General features: G+C 46.6%; 1 protein-coding gene across 5 annotated transcripts in view; it reads right to left on the bottom strand.

Moving 5' to 3' along the window:
• Positions 1-23,070, bottom strand: part of CABLES1 (Cdk5 and Abl enzyme substrate 1) — a 129,300-nt gene that overhangs the window by 90,611 nt on the left and 15,619 nt on the right. The window contains exon 1 of one of the 5 annotated variants that reach the window (XM_042962118.1): positions 13,154-13,192. The exons of 3 other annotated variants lie outside the window; for them this stretch is intronic. In XM_042962118.1, the coding sequence (XP_042818052.1) occupies positions 13,154-13,185 (32 nt within the window). In that variant the 5' untranslated portion in view covers positions 13,186-13,192. Of the gene's footprint in view, positions 1-13,153; positions 13,193-23,070 lie in introns of those variants that run through there. One more of the 5 variants, XM_042962121.1, reaches the window with a different exon arrangement.

Raw genomic sequence — 23,070 nt, 5'->3', positions numbered from 1 at the left:
CATGGCCTTGGAACATGTCATCGTTTCCTCTACTGTCCGTATGTCTTTTCCACACACTCCTCACGTACCGGTGGCTTCTCTTCCGGCTGCTGAAGACACCTCTTTCAGGTAGCCTTCCTTGACTCCACCCCGTGGAAGCCGTTATGCCTCCTCCACTAATCTCTTCCACAGCCCACATTCTCTTCTTCCAGGACACTTAGCAGAACTTATACCCATATGTGTACTTGTTTACTTCTCTGATTGTCTACATCCCGTCCAGAACTCTAAGTTCCCTGAGGGTGAGAACCAATGACATTTTGTTCAACCCTCTCTGCCCAGGCCCAGCAAATGGTGTTTATCATCAATAGACATTTCCTGAAAAAATGAGCCTAATGGAAACCAACATCAGGTACATGCCCCCCTATGCTGCCTAAGTTTCTGGAAGGACATCAGGACATTAAGGGTACTAGGACATTAAGTAGCTGGTTATCTAAACTAACAATATCTTGCTCTTGCTTAAAAAGAACATAACACACCCAGAAATCATTAGAGGTGATTATCTAGATTATAAAAACTTGCTTCCAAAGGATTTATCACAATTTTATTTATTTACTTATTTTTGAGAGAGAGAAAGCATGAGTGGGGTAGGAGCAGAAAGAGAGAGAGAATCCCAAGCAGGGTGTGGAACCCCCTGCGGGGCTCAAACCCATGAACCATGAGATCATGACCTACACCAAAGTCAGATGCTTTACTGACTAAGCCACCCAGGTGCCCCTATCACAATTTTTTTTTTTTTTTTTTTAAAGAGTCTAGATGATATGGGGGCATCTGGGTAGCTCAGTTGGTTGAGCATCCGACTTCAGCTCAGGTCATAATCTCAGTTTGTGAGTTGGAGCCCCGTGTTGGGGAGCCTGGAGCCTGCTTCGGATTCTGTGTCTCCCTCTCTCTCCCTCTCACACTCCTCCCATTCACGCTCTTGCTCCCTCTCTCTCTCTCACACACAAAAATAAACATTAAAAATTTTTTAATAAAAAAAAAATCATGTTGCTACTTTACAAATGTGGTTCTTTTTTTGCCTTAGTGAAAAAGAAAAAAGCAATCCAAAACACATAAAGCATGATGCCACTTACAAAATACAATATGCAGGCACACGCACATCTTCGAACTCTGAAAGCACAGTTCGTGCCCACATCCTGTGACTGGTCTAGTCCCGGTGGTCACGGGTCCGAGAAACAGGGGACAGAGGGTGGAAGAACGATGGAACCCCACCCCAGGAGTAACACCAGTGTTAGCAGTAATGGGGCTACCGCTGATTTTACTTAGATTCTGTCATTCGTTTTTAACACAACTGTAATTTAGATACAACTTTTCTGACAACACAGATTCCCAAAAAGTATCAGCAAACCGTTTTATGAGAAAGTATGAAGGCAAAACATAACAGATAAAGCGAGTGTTGGTTTCTGGGTTTTGTTTGTTTGTTTTCATTTTTCAAAGCAAGATTTTTATCCCAGTCCACAGGCTGGCTCGTGTTTAGAAGGGCCCTTCACCTGAGCACCTGGCTGGCTCAACTGGTGACGCATGCAATTCTTGATGTAGGGGCTCTCAGCTCAAGGCCCATGCTGGGTGTAGAGATTACTTTAAAATAAAATCTTAGGGGCACTTGGGTGGCTCAGTTGATTGAGTGTCCAACTTTGGCTCAGGTCATGATCTCATAGTTCATGAGTTCAAGCCCCATGTCGGGCTCTGTGCTGACAGCTCAGAGCCTGGAGTCAGCTTCAGATTCTGTGTCTCCGTTTCTCTCTGCCCCTCCCCCACTCATGCTCTGTCTAGCTCTCAAAAATAAACATTAAAAAACATTAAAAAAATTAAATCTTGGGGCGCCTGGGTGGCTCAGTCGGTTGAGCGTCCGACTTCGGCTCAGGTCATGATCTCATGGTCCGTGAGTTCCAGCCCCGCGTCGGGCTCTGTGCTGATGGCTCAGAGCCTGGAGCCTGTTTCAGATTCTGTGTCTCCCTCTCTCTCTGACCCTCCCCCATTCATGCTCTGTCTCTCTCTGTCTCAAAAATGAATAAACGTTAAAAAAAATTTAAAAAAAAAAATTAAATCTTAAAAGAAGGGGACCTTCACGGACAAGGGAGTCTCAGGATAAAGACCAGACAGGAACATATGGCCCCTGCAAAGCATGTCTGGGAACCATTTGGAGAAATGCCCGGGACCACCACCTCCCACCCTGACATTGGGCCTTCTACTGACTTCGAACAGCAGATGGGCTGAGGTCCCTTCAAGAAGGGCCGGCTGGACAGACGCGCCAAGGCAAGGACAGCGCACGGCCATGTGGCATCCACTCTGCACACCGTGTGCCTAGCCCCAAACCTGGGCGCAGGGCTTACAAAAGAAAACTGGAAGAGGACTTTGCCTGTGACTTTTCCCATTTCTCAATTCAAGACTTTAGTAATCCATCACCAAAACACCTACTTGAAAATCAACACATCTTTTCGAAAAGTCCTTGCTTGGAAGAATTTTATCTTACGCAGGCAATTTCAAAGGAGCCATAGATAAGAATTACCTTATAATTCTCCAGAGACTAGCAAGAGTCCAGGCACGATGTGAGGATGTTTTAACTTGACAGCGAGTTTAAAAAAACAAAACTCAAAAACCTTTATCATTTTTTTCTACCTAGACCTTTCGATGAAATGAAAAAAAAAAAAAAAAACCACCATGAATTCTTTTGAGAAAAATATAAAGAACCTCTATAATATAGCAGACTAATTTTAATCTCACTAGGACCAACAACCTTTAGTCTGTGCATGTGTTTTAATTATTTATTTTTGAGCTTAAACAGAGGTCTTTTATAAACTCACACAGCCAGGATCATCTGACTGGAATCTATTTAGCAGTGTTATCTCACACCGTTGCCTCGGGCTGAGCAAACGCAGCCTCTGAAGAAAGAATTACTTGTTCACTGATAAAAAGCGTATACTAGAAAAAACTATTCTAGTGTAAAAGGTCTACTTCAGATGTGTCACAAAACACTTGCTTATAGGAAAGGTGCCCTGTTCTCTTGCTAGGAGTTTTCAAATAAGACAACTTTATACTTTATTATGGGCTTTGACCATGAATCCAAGCAGGTTAGGCAAAGCAAAATTTACTATTTGATAATAGGACAATCATGACTTCAGGTCTGCGTTTTTCTGTAAGCAAATAACAGAAAGCCTCCACCACCATCCTCCAGGGCTGGCAAGTTCCAAACCCTATTTCCAGGGAGCAAATAGGAATCTCCTGTGTTGCTCTCCTAGTCTACTGCCCTATGTCCTCGCTCCAGACTGAAGCATCTCCTCTAAAGAGTTTTGTGAGACCTGGGTTCATGGGGGCGGGGACAGAGAAATGCAGAAGATTAACCTGACTGCCCCAAATCAGGGCTTTGAGAGAAAAGAAAAAGAATCGATTTTCCAAATAACTACCGTACCAGAATTGTACAGATCTGGAAATATCTTTACGTTCTTTGCAATTGTCTTCTGCTCGTGACACCAAAGGTATTACCAAGGAAATGGGCTGGCTGCCGCAGGTCTGCTTAGAAAGATACAGGTCTGATGGGTCCAGGGATAGCTTCTGTTTGAGGACCTTCCACACGATATGGTGTCCCCATCCCTGTGGGGCACACAACTGCTTTTTACTGACATGGCTACCAGATGCTGACTAGCAGAAGGAAGGAAAGGAAAACTCTGGCAATTTTAAATACTTAGTAGCTGTAAAGATGGAGATCTCGGGGTGACATGAAAAGGTGCTCTTTATAGGTGTTAATCATGCTCTGCCTTGTGACATCTCATATTCTTACCTTCTATCACTCGAATGTTCACTGGCAGGGACTATTAAACCCAGCAGGTGCCCACTCATATTTGCTCATCTGATTAGCTGTCCACTCACCAAAAATGACACAGACTTGACAAAAGTCTGTTTAATCTGCTGACTACTGACAGTCAAACTGGATAAATAAATCCCTAAAACAGACTTTCCAGGTCTGAACCATGTCATCCAAACGGATCAAAAGGACTGGAAAATCGCAAAATCTCCTCTTAGCTCTGGGCTGTGAAATTACAACCAAACGTTACCATTTGCCTAATTTTTAGAGTCATCATTGATGGACTCAACACGAATCTCCTGAGTACCCATCCTGCTAAATGATAATCACGGCTAACACAGAGGGTTACAATGTGCCAGGCACAGATCAAAGCACTAAATATGAATTAATTCACACAATTCTCACATGAACCCCACACATTGGGTGTCATTACTATTTTTATTTTACAAACCATGAAATCAAGAGTCACAAAGGTTTTACTTTACTCATCAATTACCCAAAGTCATACAGGTAGTGAGTAGCAAAGTCAGGATTCAAGGTAAGTCTGGCGCCTAAATTTATGCTCTTAGTCACAATGCTATGCCACCTTTATCTAATGAGATCACTGAGAAACTGTTAAGAAGATAACTTTCTGGACAGTATTAAAATATGATGTCAGCCTTCAAATTCTATTGTTTAAAGCACTTGTCCTATGTTGCACCTACACCTCTCTGCACAGCATGGTGGGAAGAAAACAGTGTTCAGAACCAGAAACGCAGATTCGATTAAAATACTGGGACCCGGGGACAAGTCAGCTCTCCAGTTCTTGGTTTCCTCATCAATAAAGGGAAGACAATAAAGCCAGCCCTTCCCCTGTCAAGGGTGGTATCAGGAATAAATACGAGAAGGCATGGAGGCAGGCCTTTGTAAAACAGAAAACACACTCCTTCCAAGACAGCCCCCAGCACACGGCAAGCACTTAATACCTGAATAAAGTCCAGTTGATTCTCATTATTTGCCGATTCTATACCTGTGAATTCACCTACTTGCTCAAATTTATCTGTAAGTCCCAAATCGATACTTACAATGCTTTCACAGTCATTCGTGGACAGGTGCATAGGCAGAGCAGAGGAAATTGTTGCAAGCTGAGGTGACAAGACGAGGCTCTGCCCTCCTGTCTCAGCTCCCATATTGTAAACAAGTGTCCTTTTTTGATGGACTTTCAGTGTCACATTTTTCACATTTTTGTTGGTGACTTTGCTGTTTAAAATGGCCCCCAGGCAAAAAAAACCTGAAGTGCTATTTGCTGTTCTGTGCAAGACGGCTGCAATCTGCCCAATGGAGAAACACGTGTCTGAGAGAAGCTTTGTTCGGGCATGAGTCACTGCTGGCTGGAAGTTCAATGTGAAGGACTTAATAGCTATTAAAAAAGGTATCTTCACACAGGACCACACATAAAACAAGGTTATGTATTGACTGGTTGATGAAAATGTGACCAGAGGCTCACAGGATCCCAACTCCGTCCCTCTTTTAGGAGCTCTCAGTGCTCAGTGTGTGCAGCTAATTCAGACTTTCAGAACAGAACTTTCTGAACTTTCAGAACTTTCAGACTGTTCAGCTAATTCAGAACAGGACTGCCGGAACAAGAATAACTATACATGTAACCCCAGAAAAATGTGGGTTTGAATTTTGGGGGTCTATTTATACAAGGATTTTTTTTTTTTTTTTTTAACAGTACTATGCTCTAAACTCGCTTTTCTCTTATGATTTCCTTAGTAACATTTTCTTTCCTCTTCCTTACTTTAAGAATTTGGTATATAATACATATAACATACTGTTTATGTTATTAGGAAGGCTTCCAGTCAACAGCAGGCTATTAGTCAAGATTTGGGGGAGTCAAAAGTTCTATGCAGATTTTTTTTAATGTTTATTTGTTTTAAGAGAGAGAAAGAGCACTCATGTGCATGTGCATGGAGGAGAGGCAGAGAGAATTCCAAGCAGGCTCCACACAGTCAGAGCAGAGCTGGACACAGGGCTCGATCTCACGGCAGGGAGATCATGACCTGAGCCAAAATCAACACTTAACTGACTAAGCCACCCAAGTGCCCCAAGAATTTGGTATATATTACATATAACATACCAACTTTGTGTTTCTTGACTGCTTATGAGGAAGGCTTCTGGTCAATGGCAAGCTATTAGTAGTTAGGATTTGGGGGAGTCAGAAGTTATACGCAGATTTGACTACGGGGGGGTCAGCACCCTTAACCCATGTTGTTCAAGGGTCAACCATATAAGCCAAAAATGTTATAATAAAAATCCATTCCCTCAGAGTAGATGCAGCTAACAGAGGAGGACAAAACTGGGATGGGCTAAAGAGGAAATGTAAAAGTATTTGCATCACTCAGTCTTGGCACCCTCCAGGTCTCTGGCCACAGCTGAGAAGACTTTGACCAACATTAGCCCCAGTGAGCAAGGGCAAGGGCTCTCATCCTTTTGTTCCAACATACAGGGAGCTCAGGAGGGCATGGCAGCCTCACTTCTCTGGGCCTCTTGAAGGTCCCTTCTCATCCATCTGAAAATCTGCAGCTTGGCCCCTGTAAGAAATACCAAGGCCCATCCGGGGCTATGGAGTGACCTCACTCTACTCTACTCCTGCAGTTCTCCAACCGCTCAGATCTGATATTCCTGTTTTCCAGACTGATTCTCACCAAAGTCTGACAGCATCCAAGGTACAGAGCCAGAATTCAGACTCCGCTCTCCCAGCCATCCAGGCGACTTTGCAACAACTCCAACGGGAAAATCAGCACATACTCTCACACAGCAGCACCTTTTAGAAAGCATTCGGGGAACACAGCAGAGGCGTCAGGCCACTCAAAACTCATTTTATGAGTCATTCAAATGCCAGCAAGAAAAACGGCCTGTAGGGGAAGGGAACACTGTTGAGTCCAAACCGAAGGAAGACTCAAGACCAAAGGCCACGTTTTTGAAACCATAGGGGGAAATGGACAAGCCATCCCATGAGCCGGGGTCCTGCCACAGGGAGACCACACGAAGCCGGCTATCCCAGACAGAAGTGTTCTTGTGCTTCTCTTCTGACCTGAGCTTGAAGGAAAATGGAAACGAAACTACTAGCTCTGGGCATGGTTACACGGGGCTGAGCCAGCTCCCAGTGCAAGTGGGAGATGCCAATGTTAATAAAATGTCACCTCAACTGCTTTTGCCAGGGTTATAAAAAGAAACAGGAGACCTCCTCCCTTGGGGATCTTCTGTTAATTGCCATTTATAAAAGTTCTGTTTGCTAGGCCTGGAATATGCATTATTTTCCCTTTGAAAACAAAAAAGAAACTTCTAAAATATCAATCAGCATTCCAAATGGCAAAGTGATTTGTTTTCCAACTCACACTCTCGGATCAGCTCGGTAGTCTGAAATGCAGGCATCTGGTAACAATTTGTGACAATATAAAATCAAAGCTAAACTCCCGTGTAAATATATATATTTTTAGCCCAGATTTCACCAGCCTGCATGTATCTTATCCATTTCCTTATATTCCAGCCTTGACTTTTATTTTCCTGGCTCCAAAAGAACTAGAGTCACACATAACGAATGTCACACCTCTTAATAAGCTCCACAGGCTAAATTCTTTCCAGCTCTGAGAAATACAGCTTGCAGAGAGGGTGGATCCAGCCTGGGCGACTGGATTGAAATATATCCTTCCCATCTCTTCCAATCAGCCTGGCCTCAACTGCAGCATTGCATTTGCAGCAAACAGGGCCGAATAAAAAAACCCGATTTAGTCCCTCTCTTTACACATAGCTGCTCCCCATGGACACATCCATACTCAAACATGGGTTGAACAGGTAAACAACACCAAACACCAGCGTATATTCTTAGACAGTGACAAGTGTTGGAATAGTACAAGCGCCAAAAAACACCACCTGGATCCTCAGACAAAACCCCTTTTGCTCGGGAAGGTCACAAAACTTGTTTGGATAAAACGATGCACGTGTCAAAGGCAATAAAGCACAGTGGCAGAAGTATGGTCTTACGGGTTAGACGGGATCCCTGCTCTGCCCAGCTCTACGTGACTTGGCGGGAAAAGTAAACTCCCTAGAGTTCAGTTCCCTCACTTACAGGGTGACATCAGTCCCTACAAAATCTGCAGAGAACCAGCAGGGTACATGGGCTGCGATAATCACGTCAGATTTTTACTGAGAACTATGTGCCAGGCACTGTGCGAAGTGCTCTACAGAAATCATCTGGTTTCATCTCGGCAGCCATGGCATGAGGTATCTGATTATTAAGTGCTATTTCCTCCTCTTTAGAGAGGAGAGCTGGGTTCCACAGGGATCACGGAATCTGCTTAAGGTCACACCCGGGAAGTGGCAGATCTGGGATGTGAAGCGGTTTCCGTATGGCTCCATCGCTCAGAATGCCAGTGTTCAGTAAGCATGCCGCGATTATGAGAAATCACCGATAAAACCAGAAAAAGATGCGACTGTGGCTGGCATCCCGGCCGTACTGAGAATCACCGAGCAAGTATGAAATCACCCCGACACTGCGTCCTTGTCTAGTTCCTGCAGCCGACCATTGTGCAGATTCGCAAGCACATCTTTTTCTCGTGGAGATCGTATCTTTACCCTCCACATTCCAGATCACCCAGACTTCAGCACCTGGTAATTAACTGCAACTATGTGCAAGCGGAATTAGGAACTGTTTGAAAAATCTTACGATCTCAAGGAGGTTTTGTTTTCTTTAAAAAAGAAATTGTAGGTCTTTAACTGAAATTAAATGAATAAAAACTGATTTATGGGGTTTTCTGCAAATCGAGATGCTCAACATTCACCTTAAAAGGTAATTATTAGAATTTTTAGGCCAAAAAACTTGGAAATGAGCATTAACTTGAGATCGTGTCTGTCTACGCAGAAATATCATTCTCCCCTTTGAGAGAAAAAGGAAAATGTATGCACTTCAAGCTATTTGGAGGGTAAAAGCATAAGCTTGGTGGGGTGGGGTGGGGTGGGGTGGGGTGGGGTGGGGTGGGGTGGGGTGGGGTGGGCGATGGAGACAGTGAGAAGCGGGTTTTCAGGTCTGTAATTTGTCTTCAAGCTAGTGTTTCTTTAACCCCTTGGCATTGGATCATGCCCGTGCCCCCCTCCCTATACCAGGGCTAGCACTACCATCCTGTCGGTCCACACACTAGAAACCTGGGGGTGTCCTGGATGCCCCGGTCTCTGGTCTCTCCCACCCTCCACGGCCAATCCATCTCCAAGACCATTCCGCCACATTGCGAGCCCTAAATCCCTGTGGACCCACCCACTTCCCCCCACTCCCATCACCACCAGGCTCATCCAAGCCATTTCCTTCCTGGACCACGGTGGTGGACCCTGGTTTCCTCCCTCCCACCTACGGCTCCCCGCATCTCGTCCTCTTCCATGCTGCAACGGAACAATCATTTCCAAACAGAGGTCTCATTCTGATTCCACCCGGATGGAAATCCTCTGATGGCTTCCCAACCAATCTTATGATGACAATCAACATCCTCGGTGCAGCCCTGACTTGACCTGCTCTCCTCATTCTCTGTGCTCTAGTCACGGCCCTTTGTCTGCTTCCTCCAGGGCTCTGAGGCTGGTCCTGTGGACTGCCCCAGTCCTCCCGGCCCCACTAACTACCCGCCCGACACCTGCTCACCCTTCAGACCTTAGTTCAGTGGAAACCCCTGGAAGCCAGCCTTCCCCACCACACCTGGGTGGGACCCACCATGGCACTTATACCCACCTCCAACAGACCCGAGGACCTCCCCACTGCAAAACACACCAAAGCAGCCATCTTACACTTGCTGGGTGATTATCCAAGTCTGTCTCCAACTGGATGTAAGCCCCATGACGATGGGGACCACCAAGTCACCTACAATTTCTGTCAATTCTGTTCGATTTGCAGTCCGTCACCCCCTCACCATCTCCACCCTAGGCCAGGCCACCATGTCTCTTGGCAGGATACTCACCTGGAAGCAGGAGGCTCACAGATTTCTGCCCACATGCATGCCTGTCCTCCTTCGAGCTGTTTGCCACACAGCCATCAGTGGGCCTTAAAGCGTAAGCCAGGGAGCACGGCTCCCCTTTGTAACTCTCCAACCGCTTCTAACTGCAGTTGTAAGACAGTGGGAATGCCCCACCATGTTCTATGAGGCTTTGCTGGCTGTGGCCCTGCCCAGTTGTGGGGCCTCAGCTCCCTCTGGGCCCCCATTCACCAAGGTCCAACTACCCTGGCCTTCTTTTTCTTCCTTAAACATACCATATTTCCATCTCAGGGCCCTAGGACACATTGACCCCAGTGCCTGAAACCCATGTCCCACCCTAAGTGGCTAACTGCTTTCTCATCTTAGAAAATTCTTGGCCACTATGTTTAAGAGATGCTTACAGACCTCATTGATTCCCTCCACAGCATTCTTCAGAATTTGCTTTATGTAGTTTTTTATGGTTGCTCCTTTTTTGCCCACCTCCCACACTAGAGACTAAGACCTATCTCTGATGGCAGGGACCCCCAGCTCGCTGGTGCCCCACAGTATCCCCAGGCCTTGGCACAGGGCAGAATGCTTTCAACAAACCTGTTGGAATACTTGGACAAACAGCTAAGACCTTCAAACAGAGGTAAATAGGAAATGCTTTAGGACACATAAAAAAGAGAAGAGATACTATCACCAGAGAGAAGAGGCAGGGAAAGTTAGTGTGAAAGGGACCCCTCAGAGCCGCGTCTAGAAGTTCACCAGATGGATGGAAGGGAAGGTACAGAAAAGGAGGGATGAGCCTATGGCAGTTGTGTGGAGCCTCAAACCCGAATTATCTGGACTTTCGGCAGAGCCCCGCATCAGGAGAGAGCTTCCACTGATTTGCACCAGGATAAATGCGGTGAAGCAAAATAAAAATGCTTCACCTAACACCAGACACTGTTTACATCTTCCAGGAGGTACAACAGAGCGCGAGACACACAGAACTTTGTCTATAGTGCTGTTCCCAGACGCACTTCAGCGGCCTTCAGAGACAGACTGCTGGGCCCCACCTCCAGAATTTCTGATTCAGGACGGCTGAGGTGTGGCCTGGGAAACTGTATTTCTAAGTTCCTAGGTGATGCTCGGGCTCCTGGTCCAGAGACCACATTTGAGAACAAATGGTTTACAGCCAAAGAACTGAACAAAAACACAACTGCTCACCACAGAGTTAAGGTTTCCCCCCAACCGCCAAATAAATCCCACAGAGCCCCAGCCACCCACAGACATGCCTTCAGGCTGTGCTTTGGGACTTGGGTCCTTTCCCACAGCCAGGGAGAGAAGGCTGGTCCATACGGACAGAGAGCCAAATCCAAGTCTAACTCTGAGACCCCACCATGCCCATTTCCTAGGGCTGCCATAACAAATTAGCACAAACTAGGCACCTTCAATACACAGAAATTTAATCTCTCACAGTTCTGGAGACTAGATGTCCAAAATCTGGTGTTCCCAGGTTGGGTTCCCCTGGAAGCTCTAAGGAATAGCCCTTCCTTGCTTTTTCCCCCGCTTCCGATGCTTGCTGGCAATTCTCTGGCTTCTATCTCTGTCTCCATCTTCCCTGGGTCTCTCTGTCTCTCATGCGTTCACTTGGCCTTTTGAGGACACCAGTCACTGGCTTTAGGACCTACCCTACTCCAGGAGGGCCTTATCTTAACTCATTACAGCTGCAAAGATTCTATTTCCAAATAAGGTCACCTTCTGAGGCTCCAAGAGGACATGAATGTTAGGGGACACTATTCAACCCACTCCACACCTCAAGAGCTGCACAGGTGGGTGACCCAAGGGACTTCAGAGATTATAGGTAAAGCTGAGACCGGGGCCATGCCCTGAATCCATGTCACTATGATGACAAGCTAGGGTCCCATGTCTGTGATGGTCAGAGGCCCTGGCACTGCTTCTGCATTCAGACCCCCATCTTCCTCTGGGACCCCTAAACCAGCTTCATCACTGAGATTCCCTCCCCACAGGGAGAAATTTCTAAGCCTCCATGAACCCCAATACTCTTCCTAAAATTCTGCATGTGTAAAAAAGTAAATGAACTCTCTAAAAATGAGAGATCGTGAGGGCTATAGCATCTTCAAGGGAAGAGAGCAAAGGTACACCTTCTAGAATTGTCTGTGGAGGTAGCAGTCCTCCACGTATGCCCTAGGGCAGCATCTTCCACATGCTTGCGTGTGGGCCAGACCAGCTGTTGCCCTTAACCTCACCACTTTGCTGTTCCAGGAGGACAATGCTGAACATGTGAATTCAGCCCTCCTTGATTCTCTGTCCCTGAGACCTTTATTTTGGCAATGGAAATTGTCAAGACTCCAGTGTAAATAGAGGCAAAATGCAGTGCCTAATGGAAGGGGTATCATTTTCCTTCACTGCTCTGATTTTACTTTACTACTATTTACGAAGTTAAAACTGCAGCAAATTATCTGTTCAGTGTACCACAGCATAAGCTCCACCAAAGCAAACACCTCCACTCCGGATGATCTTAGCAGACCTTGTCAGGTTTCTCAACTGCTTCTCGACAGACCACATAAGGCACTAGGCAATTGTGAGTGGAATTAACAGCTACTATTTTACTGATCAAACCACCAAGGGTCAAAACTCTGCAAGGTGGTTCACGGTACCTTCTCATTTCAGTGCTTGCAATACCCCAAAAAGGCAGGAATTCTTATCCCCCTTCTACAGAGGAGGACACTGAGGTTCAGAAGGATTAAATGAGAGAGCTGTCTAACTCCAAAGCTGGTCTTTCCAGTCTTGAATCTGTTCACCCAATTTGCTGAGAAGTAAGCCAAGCAGTGAGCGGTGAGAAGCAGGAACAGGCAACAAACTTATTTGGAGCAAGATGTTGTTACTGGGGAAATTTTCCACAACCAGGCTTCTTTGGCCCGCCCCAGAGGTTATCACGTGAAAAATCAGCATCCACGCCTGCTGAGAGGCGCTGACTAGCCAAAACCGTGGCACAGAATTTTTTCGTACTTTAACACACTGAATACAAAATTCCTGCTCTGCCATATACACAGTTCATGTTCTTCATGGTCTTGATTTGCTAATCTATAAAATGGCTACCACACTGCCTTTTTGAAATGACTTCATGAAATTATATGAAAATATTCTGCACACTGTAAAGCCCCAAACAAGCATGTAGAGCTTCCATCATCAGATGTTTTGTCTTGTGATGGAGAAATCGAGTCCCTCAAGTACCCACACATTACTTTGGACATCTGTAATCTTATCTTCCTTCTTCACTATTCCCCCTCCAAAAGCAAACTTGATTCAACTCATTAAACGTAATACTTACTGAGAACTACCTTTCAACAGCAGATCAACCATTTGTCCCCTAACACGCCAATGTTTGTCCTTAAGCAGAACTATAGACTTTACTTGTCCTCCAGCTACTGACATTCTTCTCTTCCTAAGACAAAGTAGACATTTTGTTCTCATAAATCATTGGGTTAATGAGTAAAATGCTTTAAAATTAAAAAAAAAAAATCAATGTGCTATGCATATATAAATCTTTGGTATTCTCAGGATTTTAGTATTTTCTTCTTGAACGGTTTGTTATCTACCATGGAATTGAACTTAGGCATAAGTACACCCTGGCCTTTAAATCAAGCACAAGACTGGCCCTTTCTTTCATGCATACACATTTTATCACGATATTCCAAGTCCTGAACTTCTAGCACTTGCATGTTCCGCTTTACAAGCTTTTGTCTTTGTAACTAAGCGTGCAGCAATAAACTCCAAACTACGTTAATGATAACCCTGTTAAATATAAACTAGCGTGCAATTATCCAAAATGCTAACACAAACAAAAAAGGGGGAAAAAACACAAGGAAACTCCGACTGGCTTTTAAAAGCCTCCAAGAACATATAATCAAACAAAAATAAAAATATAATATCACATAGTTTGTAAAAGAGAATAATAGCTAATACTTTTGTGATTCCCACACATAATATTAAACAGTGTGTTTGAGCCCCATGGTTGTCTGTGAAAAGCTTGCTTTTTAAATTGCACGTAGGCTGAAACTTTTTTTTTTTTTGAGATGAAAAGTAAGTGGTGGTGACCCTTGGGAAATTCACAAAATTATGTCAAGTAACTGATTCTTATAAAAACCTCTGGTTTTCAACACTCTTTCCCCTGATGGTGACATTTTGTACAGCACTCCCAAAGGGAGAATGGAACCAGAAGATATGTAGTGTGGCCTTGGTACATGTGCGGATAAACCAGCTCTCTGGAAGAAAGGGAAAAAAAAGAATCCCTGATTCCCTGAATCATAAAGCTGACTGATTCCCACAGTGTAAATACTCCTATTAGGACTGATTTCAGACTATCAACCACCTCAGATTCCCCAGTTGGTTGTTTCTGCCACGTCCGTAGGAGCCAACTATCACACACCAGGTCTAGCAGAAACCAGCTTAGAATCCAGAGAAACCGGAGTTCAAATCCCAGCTCTAGATCCCAGTTAGGCCTTAGGCAAGTTTCCTTAACCCCTCCAAACCTCAGCCGCCATAGCTCTAAAATGGATAGAATCCCTGTTCCTCAGGATTGATGAATAAATGAAACAAAACAATGCATGTAAAGCACACAGGTCATTGAGAGGCACTCAGAACTCCGTAAGTGTTCCTCCCCTCCCCGGGGAAGGGGAGAGGCAGACATGGATGCAGTGGGTGGGATGGGGCTACAACTTAGATCACCTGTCTCACCCCCACGACGGGGACAGAAACACTCAAGTGGGGAGGTTCCTTATTGTAAGATTGAGGAAGGAGGAGGTGGTAGGGAGACTGTGACCAGTGCATGAAAATACAAGACCTAAAAGGTTGGAGGGGGTTACCAGGATTATCAGGGGGACTTTGAGGGCAACGTTTTAAGAGGTTTTGCCAAATTTCCCTACTAACAGGCTCGGAATGTGGGTTTTGTTTGGTTCTGTGGTCGCTCTATAGAGGCAGCTGCTCCATTTTGCTGAGAGCCAGCCCTAGGTCATCACCAGCAAGCCCCTAAGGGGCCGGCAACGAAGGAGGGGCCTGGCAGGTATGCAGAAACCCACAGGGAAGGGAGAAAGTCTATGCTTCCAGGAGAGTGTGCTCAGTGCCAAACGTGAGGGCTCTGCAGGGTGACGGGTCAGAAAGGAAAGGGGCATCCGATGGGAGTAGAGCCGGGACCGTTCCCATGGAGAAGCGTGTGAGTACCTGACCCTGCGGGCCCCATGGAAAGCCAGCACAGCATGGAAATGGAGGGTAGTGTGGGGTGGGGCGGTGGGGGTGGCATTCAGGGCGGGGGGGGGGGGGCGGTGGTTGTGAGAGGTGGCCACACGTGAAATATACAGAATTCAAAACTGACAAGAACTGAAAGTTCCCTCTATCAGCCAGGGGGAGAAGGAGTAGGTCCAAACAGAAGCCAGGAGGCTCCAAAGGCAGAGACAGTGAGGGCAGGCAGGGAGGGACAGGGGGCCAGTGCACACCTCGGCGGTACAGAGTGCGGCTGGGGCGGGGGGTTGCACACTTCTGTGAGGACTCAGAATAAATAGTTTAGGCTTTGTGGACCATGTGGTCTCCGCCACAACTACTCAATTCTGTTCACGGAGCACAAGGGCAGCCAAAGACAATACAGAAATGAACGGGTGTGGCTGTTTCCCAGAAAACGTTATTTATAAACAGCCCGTGGGCCACAGTCAACCGACCCCTGAGTTAGGGGAAAGGGTACGGAGGGAGAAGATTCAGAGGGTCCAAACAAAGGAAACACACCCAGAAAGGAGGTAGGATTACTCCCATTTCATGGATGAGAGCCTCATGACAAGGTAAGGGGCAGGGCCAGGGCCAGGGCCACAAACAATTCTAGGAGTGCCAGGCTCACGCTCCTGTGCCGCTCCTATTCTGTAAACTACAGAAGGCACTTCGTAAAGCACGAGATGCATAAAAAGCAGCAAGAGAAAAAAAAAAAAAAAGGCAGCAAGAGAAGTGAGAAGGATCTAGAGGTGGCTGAAGAGAGTTCTGGAAGCAGGGCAGGCACTGGGCAAGGCTGGATTACTGGAGTCCCAGGAATCCTTGTCCACCTTGGACCGTCCTCTGGGCCCTCACCCACAGAGGTCCTCCCTGAATGACAGAAAGGCAGACACCTAAATAAGGAAACCACAGGGTTAGCAAATGCCCTTGGGTCACTTAGGCCACCTTCTGCCCAGTTCAGCTGGAGCCAACTGAACAAGCATTTACAAGCCTGACTCAAACCGCAGCACAGAGTGGAGCGAGCGGGTGAGGGCACGGACTCCGGAACCAGACTGCCTGCGTTTGAACCCGGCCCCCGTGTAGGGGCTCCGGGACCGTGGGCAAGTAATTCAACCTCTGCTTCAGAACGGGGGTGACGCAGGGGCACCTGGGTGGCTCTGTCGGTTAAGCATCCAACTCTTGATTTCGGCTCAGGTCACCATCTCACGGTTTTGTGAGTTCGGGCCCAGTATGGGATCTGTGCTGACAGTGTGGAGCCTGCTTGAGATTCTCCCTCTTTCTCTGCCCCTCCCCCACTCACACTGCCGCTCTCAAAATAAATAAATAAATAAACTTAAAAAAAAAAAAAAAGAATGAGTGTGATCCAGTAGTGCTGTCATCTCAGGGCAGTTATAAATATGAACTTGCTTAATCCTCATGTAGTGCCTGGGACATGTTTGGTAAATAAAAATACTGTGTCAGGGCCCTGAGCCAGGTCCCACAGGGGAGGGCATTTAATGCTCCTGCCTTGGTAGGGGCTCAAACAAGTGCACCTCTAACCAAGCCCTCATCACTGGAAAAATTGGCCTGTTTCTGTGATTCAGGTCTCCCGACAGACAGGGACCACCTTTTTTGTCTGACTAGCATACCAACAGCTCATAATCGATAGTCATCATGTTCACTGTTTGTTGAATGAATGACACAAGGCAGTATTCCCTCTACTACATACCTGACAGATGACAAAGCACCTAAGGTCACCCTTTGCCCACTCTGTGACCGTGGATTCCTGCCCCTCCATGGTGTCAGGGGCCTGGAATCGATGTCCACAAAGTGCTTTGTAAACCCGTAGGCCCGTGAGCAAGAGAGGTGGTAACTCCAGTTCGCTTCCTCAATGGGGTGGTGTTGGTTGGGGACTGACCAACTCATGAGGGAGTGGTTTCCAGCTTGGATGCCTTCCTAAAATGGCCATTCCAGTTATGACACCTTCACTGCCAGAGGGAACATAGCTGAAGGTGTTTCGTAAAGTTCTCCCTTACACCAGGGGAAACCCATTCATTCTGTCGTTCCTCACTACGTGTTCTGCCAACCGGAGCCACGTGAAACCAACTCAATGCCACTTCTACATCCGATGCTAAGGTTAGGTTATCTACACATCCCAAGCTAAACACGCCCCAGCCTCGGCAGCAGGCCCAGGACTGAGGCGCCCAGAGCCCTAGACCAGGAAGAACGGCAGCTCACCTAACCCAGCCCTTTAAATCCATAAGGAAACTGAGGCCAAGGGTGTAAAGTGACTTGTCCAGGGTCACTGGGCATGGCAGGGGCTGGCCCAGCATCCAGGTTTGCCAAGTGCCGATTGGCATTCCTGATCCACAACATGTCACCTCACCTGGCCTCACCTATCTTTCCCTCCCAGTGTGCTTTAAAGGCCACCTGCCCTACACCCCTCTCCCCCCTTAACAGCTCTCCTTCCCATGGGAAAAAGTCCATGCAGGCGAGGCTCCCCAGGACAGGTGTGGGGACATGGTACAGAGCCATGCTGAGGCTTCCCCACCCCCTTTCCAAAGGGCAAAAGGTCACACTTGAACTAGCTGCCCTTTCTGGGCACACGCCAGTGGGGAGCAGGCTTCCGATTTATGTCCCCTTCTGCGTTCACCCATATTACAGGCTTTGTGAGTGCAAAGGGGAGGGCAGCAGGTGCGCCTCGGGCCACTGACCTCAGTCCGCGGCAGGGCATGGCCTCCGCCGCGTCGTGGGGAAGCGTCCTGACCAGGGCCTGGCCGGCCTGGGACTGCAGCTTTGGCCTCTGTCATTCATGGTGCCAGAAAGATGGCTTAACAGTAACCTGGGTTTGCCTACTGCTGGAGGAGATCAAAGTCCTTCACAGGTTTCTAAAATCCAGTCAAGTCAGGTGGCTTACAACAGGAAAATGGAGTGGGAACTTGCCTGAAATCACAAAGCAAGGAAGCGACAAAACCTGGGGGAAAACGTCCATCTCCTTTCTCTTACTCTGGCGGTCGATCACCTAGTTAGCCCACATCTTTCTTTTCAGTGAAGACAGGGGCCACAGATACAGAACCCGGACATTCACCCCAATAGGGGCAATACAGAGGGAGGAGTACTTAGAAGTTCCAAAGCAGTGTGAGCTCTGCCCCAACAAGCTGAGTGACCTTGAGCACTGTTACTTAACATCTCTGAGACCTCGCTTCCTCAATCTTACAATTGGAACAATCCTAGTACCCAGCCAAGCCTTCCTTCTTAAAAGGCTACCCATTAGCATCCCACACAGCTGTGCAGAATTGAGGCCCTCCCAGAACTGAAGGATCAAAATCCTTGCTTTTTCCAAGGTCCTAGGGAATTCTAAAGACATTTACATTTGAGAAGCCCGGATATAAATTAGCATTTGGGGCATGCCCACGCAGAGTCAGCCCTCAATTATATAAGCCCAATTCACACTTGACAAAGCCCAAGACACAGGCCAAGGCTCTCTAGAGGAAACAGAACCAGAAAGGCTGATTAACTTGCCCAGGGTCATGCAGTGGCATGATGATTTGAACCCAAGACTTGGGAATTCTTTTGCACCATACGTCCTCTTTCCATGTACGAACTAACTCTCCATCCATAAGGCATAATGCTAACGCAGGTGCTCTAAGAAGCAAAACCCTCATGCTTTTTAAAATTAATTCCCTGCAAATTGGTGCAGCCACTCTGGAAAGCAGTGTGGAGGTTCCTCAGAAAATTAAAAATAGACCTACCCTATGACCCAGCAATAGCACTGCTAGGAATTTACCCAAGGGATACAGGAGTACTGATGCATAGGGGCACTTGTACCCCAAGGTTTATAGCAGCACTCTCAACAATAGCCAAATTATGGAAAGAGCCTAAATGTCCATCAACTGATGAATGGATAAAGAAATTGTGGTTTATATACACAATGGAATACTACGTGGCAATGAGAAAGAACGAAATATGGCCTTTTGTAGCAACGTGGATGGAACTGGAGAGTGTGATGCTAAGTGAAATAAGCCATACAGAGAAAGACAGATACCATATGGTTTCACTCTTATGTGGATCCTGAGAAACGTAACAGAAACCCACGGGGGAGGGGAAGGAAAAAAAAAAAAAAAAAAGAGGTTAGAGTGGGAGAGAGCCAAAGCATAGGAGACTGTTAAAAACTGAGAACAAACTGAGGGTTGATGGGGGGTGGGAGGGAGGGGAGGGTGGGTGATGGGTATTGAGGAGGGCACCTTTTGGGATGATGAGCACTGGGTGTTGTATGGAAACCAATTTGACAATAAATTTCATATACTGAAAAAAAAAAATTAATTCCCTGGTCAACTTGCAGGGTCCTCAATCAGGCCTGATGGCACACACTGGTTCACCTGGGCTTGACTTTGCTTCTGGGCGGCTGTCTGCCATTCAGAAGCTCAAGGAAGTGGAGTAACCCAGGACTGCCGCCAGCTGCTGCCAGAGATGAAATTTTTAAAGTGGAAGTAAGCCTTAAAACACACCTTATAAATTTACACTCCTTTCCACCTACTAACACTTTCCCTGTGCGGCTGGCACTGCCTAAACAGAGCGCACGACAGGGTGTCAAGCTAGAAGGCATCTTTTTGGCTTCCCACCTCTGACACCTAGCCAGAGAGCAACCCCCAGTGTGTTGGCTTCCCAGGGGAGGAGCCCTGCCCACCAGGCTGGGAAGATGCCCAGGCCTACAGGACTGGGTTTCCTAGGTGCTCTAATGGAGATGTGAGCAGAAGCTGGGGGCTCAAAGGTCAAATGGCAGGGGAGGGGAGACTAAAAAGTACAGAATCACATCAGTATGACTAGCCTGCTGTATCCCAAACATTTGCACTCAATAGCTCCAAAATTCTTCTTGGGCCTACCACATGCAAAGCATAATGATACAGTTGAGTGGCAGAGGAAAAGACGCCAGGCTTGGATGTCAAAGATCCGGGCTTGTATCTGGACTAAACTGGGTCTGTCAATCTACACGTGGGGTGGCTGTGAAGCTTCAACCTAGGCAACCAGAAATGGTGCCTAGGCCTGGGCTGAGGAATTTTCCCCGAGTCGTATTTCAAAGTTTGGAAGTCCAAGCAATTACTGTGATTGGTTATACAAGTGTCCAGACGGAAATAACAAAAATGAAAGCATTTCACGATTTCAGACTGAGAAATTCTGATTTTTATATATTCATAACAAACCCAATATATCTCAAGTTGATTATAAAAGGCAGATGATTTCAGATTAACTACGGCAATGCTTTCCAAACTTTCACATGTACATGAATCATCCGGGGATCCTGTAATCTGGAGTGGGACCTGAGAGTTTGCATTTCTTTTTTAAAGTTTTTTGTTTTTTTGTTTTTTTGTTTTTTTTAACATTTTTGAGATAGAGAGAGACAGAGCATGAACGGGGGAGGGGCAGAGAGAGAGGGAGACACAGAATCGGAAGCAGGCTCCAGGCTCTGAGCCATCAGCCCAGAGCCTGACACAGGGCTCGAACTAACGGACCACGAGATCGTGACCTGAGCTGAAGTCGGACGCTCAACCGACTGAGCCACCCAGGCGCCCCTATTTTTTTAAAGATTTTTGAGAGAGCACAGAAGGGGGGGGGGGTGGCAGGCGACGGACAGAAGATACGAAGTGGGGCTCTGCGATGACAGCAGCGAGCCCAATGCAGAGCTTGAACTCAGGAACCGTGAGATCATGACCTGAGCTGTGAAATCATGAGGCTCAACCGACTGAGCCCACCCAGGCCCCCCCTGAGAGTTTGCATTTCTAAGAGCTCTGGTAAATCTGCAGGTCCCAGAGCCCAACTTTTGAGTAGCAAGGCTCTATGGAATTCCTTAAATAGTAAGAGACACATCCGAGGCAAGTATAATTTGATTTGAAAAGGATATCCCAAGAGAACATCCATGAAGTAGGATCTAGAACTACCCTGGCTAGCATGGTTTCTTAAAGGGAGGCACAGCAGGGAAAGCCAATAGCATTCTTCTAAGTTGGCCTTGGGCCCAATTCAAATGAGTTTGTACTCTACATCACACTGTCTAGGCAGGTGAAAAGTACTCTTTAGTGGTCATAAAAACAGCATGCTTCTGACAAAATTCTCAAAAGCAGGATGGTGTAAGAAACAAAGCATCCTAGAATATTTGAAGTTCATGACCACTGCAACAGCTATAGCCAAGCTAGGCTTTTTAAGGCCTTTCTTAAATCCCTGTTTCACCCATTTACCTCCTCTCTGTACATGATATTTCAGGCTGTTACTGTTGACAGCTGTAATAAAAAAAAAAAAAATGCATCTATCAGGTTGCCAGATATGGATAATTCCTAAGTAGGAAGATGAATGGGACTATCAGGAAGCATCTTATACTGACTGACTCATCTTACTTAAAGCATGTGCTGGGGAGTAGGGGGATCAATAAAACAACCAAGGGGTTCATATTTATGGGACTGGAAATTAAATTCTGGCTATTCTTTGGATCAGAAATACTAACACAGGGGCGCCTGGCTGGCTCAGCTGGTGGAGCGTGCGACTCTCAATCTTGGGGTTCTAAGTCCGAGCCCCCATGTTGGGTGTACGGAGTACTTAAAAATAAAATCTTAAACAAAAAAGAAATGCTAACACAGAAGGTCCTCCATATCCCCTGAAATGAGATTCTTGGAGACAAAGTGTGAGGTAATCTGATCTCCAGCTGCTTTTAGCACAGGAACACATCTGTCTAACATGAGACACAGGCCAGCCTTGCATACTGGCTTAGAATAACATGTATGTTTATTACAATTCCTGTCATGACCCTCAGGCCTGGCTGGGCTTACGCTCAAACTATAGAGTCATTATGAGCCAGAGTGTGATGTCAAGCGGTAACACCAAGCTGCCCAGAAACTGCTGAGTATGCACCACTCACCCAGAAAGGAAGGGATTCCCCTCCTGTGCACTGGCCCGCTAATGGAGAGATGCATGCTCTGACAAGAAATGCCAGAGCCAGACTGTCACCTGTGCCCAGCATCGCTAATTCACCCATGCAATCACAAGGCTGCTTCTCTGTTCCACACCCCTCCCCGCAGCCCCTGTGCACTCACAATGTGAGGCTACACACCAGACAGGGTCATGATTTCACCCATTTGGGAAGAAGGAGACTCAGGCAAGTTTCTGGATGAGACTGGCTTGTTTTTCCCCATTTGCCTGTTGGGGGAGGAAGTTAAGTTTTCCAGTAGGCCACCTTCTTAACTTAGGCCAGCAAAAGCCTGAGCTTTCCCAAGAGCAGTACAGGAGAGAGACTGTAACAGAAAAGGTTCTCCCTTCTCATCTTGAGGCCTGCAAAATGTTTCCATTTAGGAAGGGGAAAACTGAGGCCCCAGGAGGTTAAAATAACTGACCCAAGGTAGAGCCCAAGCTATAACTGACTTCACAGGAGGCCTTATTACACTAACAAGGGAGAATACTCCCTCCCAGGAAGGAAACAGGCCTGCATTTCTCCACTGCTCCCCACTCAGATTCTTTTCCAAACTCCGGCCTTACTGCTGACACAGACCTAACTCCCACCTGTCCTTTGAACATATGGTGACAAACTCCAGCTATTTCCTTCACAATAAGCAAATGTCCAACATTTCATATTTTTGCTAAGATGCCTAAAACCAGCAGATGACATAAGCTGGCAAATATAACAAGCTTCTAACTAACTTTAGCAAATTCATCTTGGAATGGAAAAAAAAATCATCAAGCCCTATTTCCTCTCTGTGTCCAACCTCCAAGGCCCATTGCAAGGAAACGCAAGGATTTTCCGTTTCTTAGGAAAGCAAAAGGAAAACCCCAAGGTTTCCCGGGACACCGGACTACTATGAGCACAAGCAGGAACTTTTCTCAGGAGGGATTCACCGCGACTCTGCAAGAAGTTCAGGCTTACACGCGCCACTCAGCCACCAGCTGAACCTTTGCGCCCCGCCAAGTCTTGCCTGGCGTGGGGAGAGAGCGCCTCTGGGTCTGAACCCGGTTTCTGAAAGTTGGTGATCTCCTTAC

This window comes from Panthera tigris, chromosome D3, assembly GCF_018350195.1.
Source record: "Panthera tigris isolate Pti1 chromosome D3, P.tigris_Pti1_mat1.1, whole genome shotgun sequence".
Classification (NCBI taxonomy): Eukaryota; Metazoa; Chordata; class Mammalia; order Carnivora; family Felidae; genus Panthera; species Panthera tigris.
The sequence above is the reverse complement of the archived record's forward strand: the minus strand, read 5'-3'. Positions and strand labels throughout refer to the sequence as shown.